At 38.6% G+C, this 2,031-nt stretch overlaps 1 protein-coding gene across 1 annotated transcript; it reads left to right on the forward strand.

Moving 5' to 3' along the window:
- Positions 1–342: 342 nt before the first annotated feature.
- Positions 343–1,235, forward strand: HELRODRAFT_74414 (hypothetical protein; the record flags this gene model as incomplete). The annotated part of the gene is made up of 2 exons (XM_009014652.1): positions 343–576; positions 1,152–1,235. Coding segments are annotated over 2 exons (318 nt in total), but the record flags the coding sequence as incomplete, so codon positions are not given.
- Positions 1,236–2,031: the final 796 nt, after the last annotated feature.

Raw genomic sequence — 2,031 nt, forward strand, 5'->3', positions numbered from 1 at the left:
CACATACACACACATACATACCCTCACATACACAAACACAAACACACACACATACACACACACACATACAATCACACACCCAAACACACACAATCACACACACACATACAATCACACACACATACACACTCTCACACGCATACATACATACATATACACGCACGCATTTTCAGAACTGATGCACAAATACTTTGTCGGCTGCTTCGTTAATGTGACCATATCTGCAACTACGCATCATATTTCGACGATGGCCCAATGTAATAGAGCCTGCCATGATCACAACTTTTTTTCCTGGAGGGTGATTACAATTTGCTCATCATCATCGTCGTCCTCATTTCATCTTTATATATTTATCGTCTATCATGTATGTGCGTCATCGTCATCATCATCAACGTCGTCTTCATCATCGTCTTCGTCATCATCATCATCGTCTTCGTCATCATCATCATCGTCTTCGTCATCATCATCATCGTCTTCGTCATCATCATCATCGTCTTCGTCATCATCATCATCGTCTTCGTCATCATCATCATCGTCTTCGTCATCATCATCATCGTCTTCGTCATCATCATCATCGTCTTCGTCATTATTATCATCATCAACAACAGGTAAACCTAGAATGCTTGTGTTTATCATTTTTCACCAAAAAATTGGCCATCTACCATTGCCAGAAACCTTGTCATGGCATGTATGCCTTTTGTGGTGGTGATGATGTCTACATTGTCTATAGGGGTAAGTGTGTCTTTTTCTCTCCATGTCTGTCTGTCTGTCTGATCGTTTGTCTAAACAAACAAGAATGTCTATCTGTTGGTTTGTATGTCTGTTTGTTGGTTTGTTTGTCTGTCTGTTGTTTTGTTTGCCTGTCTGATGGTTTGTTTGTCTGTCTGTTGTTTTGTTTGTCTATTTGTTGGTTCGTTTGTCTGTCTGTTTGTTTGTCTGTCTGTTTGCCATTTGTTTGTTTGTCTGATTGCCTGTCTGATTGTTGTAAAATTATGAAAATGCCAGTGAAAAAATACCACGGTGTGAGGTACATAGGCTGCTACAATGACGTCAACATCACCATGTTCTCCTATAGGAAGATTATGGAGTTGACTTTGGAACAATGCTCCCAATTTTGCATGGAAAGGAATTACTACTACTTCGGTATCGAGGTTTGGTTTGTTTGTATACTATTTTGTATTTGTTTGTTCGTATATTTGTATCTGTTTGTATCAGTTTATATACACACGTTTTAGTATGTGTGTACTTTATGAGTTTGTGTAAGATTGGGTTTATATGTATAATCTCGTATAAATTTGTGTACATTTGTATGAAATTGTATCAAAATGTATTAACTTGTATTTGATTTAATTGATTTAAAAATTTTATTTAATCTATATTATTCGGTTGGATAATCATACAGTGCTCATCACTTGTAAGATCACAACAAAGACACCAGCAAATACGAGGTACTTTAAAAACACATACTTCAGTACACAAACTGGTGTGCTTGCTCGTACATCTACAACCAGAGTGCCAGATTACTGAACGAAACGGGCTTCTGCAAGCCGTGCCCTAGTGTTGGCAGTGCCACCGGCCCTCCCAACATGTGTGGGGGGCTGTCCTACATAAGTGTCTATGAAAGTTAGTCACCCTTCAAATCTCATCATCATTTTCATCATTATTATCTTCGTCACCATCATCGTCACCCTTATTGTTTTAAAGTTAGTCACCAAACAAAACCATCATATCGCTATAATCATCTTCATCACCATCATCTTCATCATCATCATCACCTTCATTATCATCACCTTCATCGTCATCATTACCTTCATCATCACCATCTTTATCATCATCACCTTCATCATCATCATCATCTTCATCATCATCATCACCTTCATCATCATCTTCTTCATTATCACCATCACATTCATCATCATCACCTTCATCATCATCAGCATCATCACCGTTGTCACCCCTATTGTTTTACTCTCCCACCCCCCTAAAAAGTTTTGACCGTGAACGTAACTGCTCCCCCCACCCACTGTGAGA

This window comes from Helobdella robusta (assembly GCF_000326865.2).
Source record: "Helobdella robusta unplaced genomic scaffold HELROscaffold_14, whole genome shotgun sequence".
Lineage (NCBI taxonomy): Eukaryota > Metazoa > Annelida > Clitellata > Rhynchobdellida > Glossiphoniidae > Helobdella > Helobdella robusta.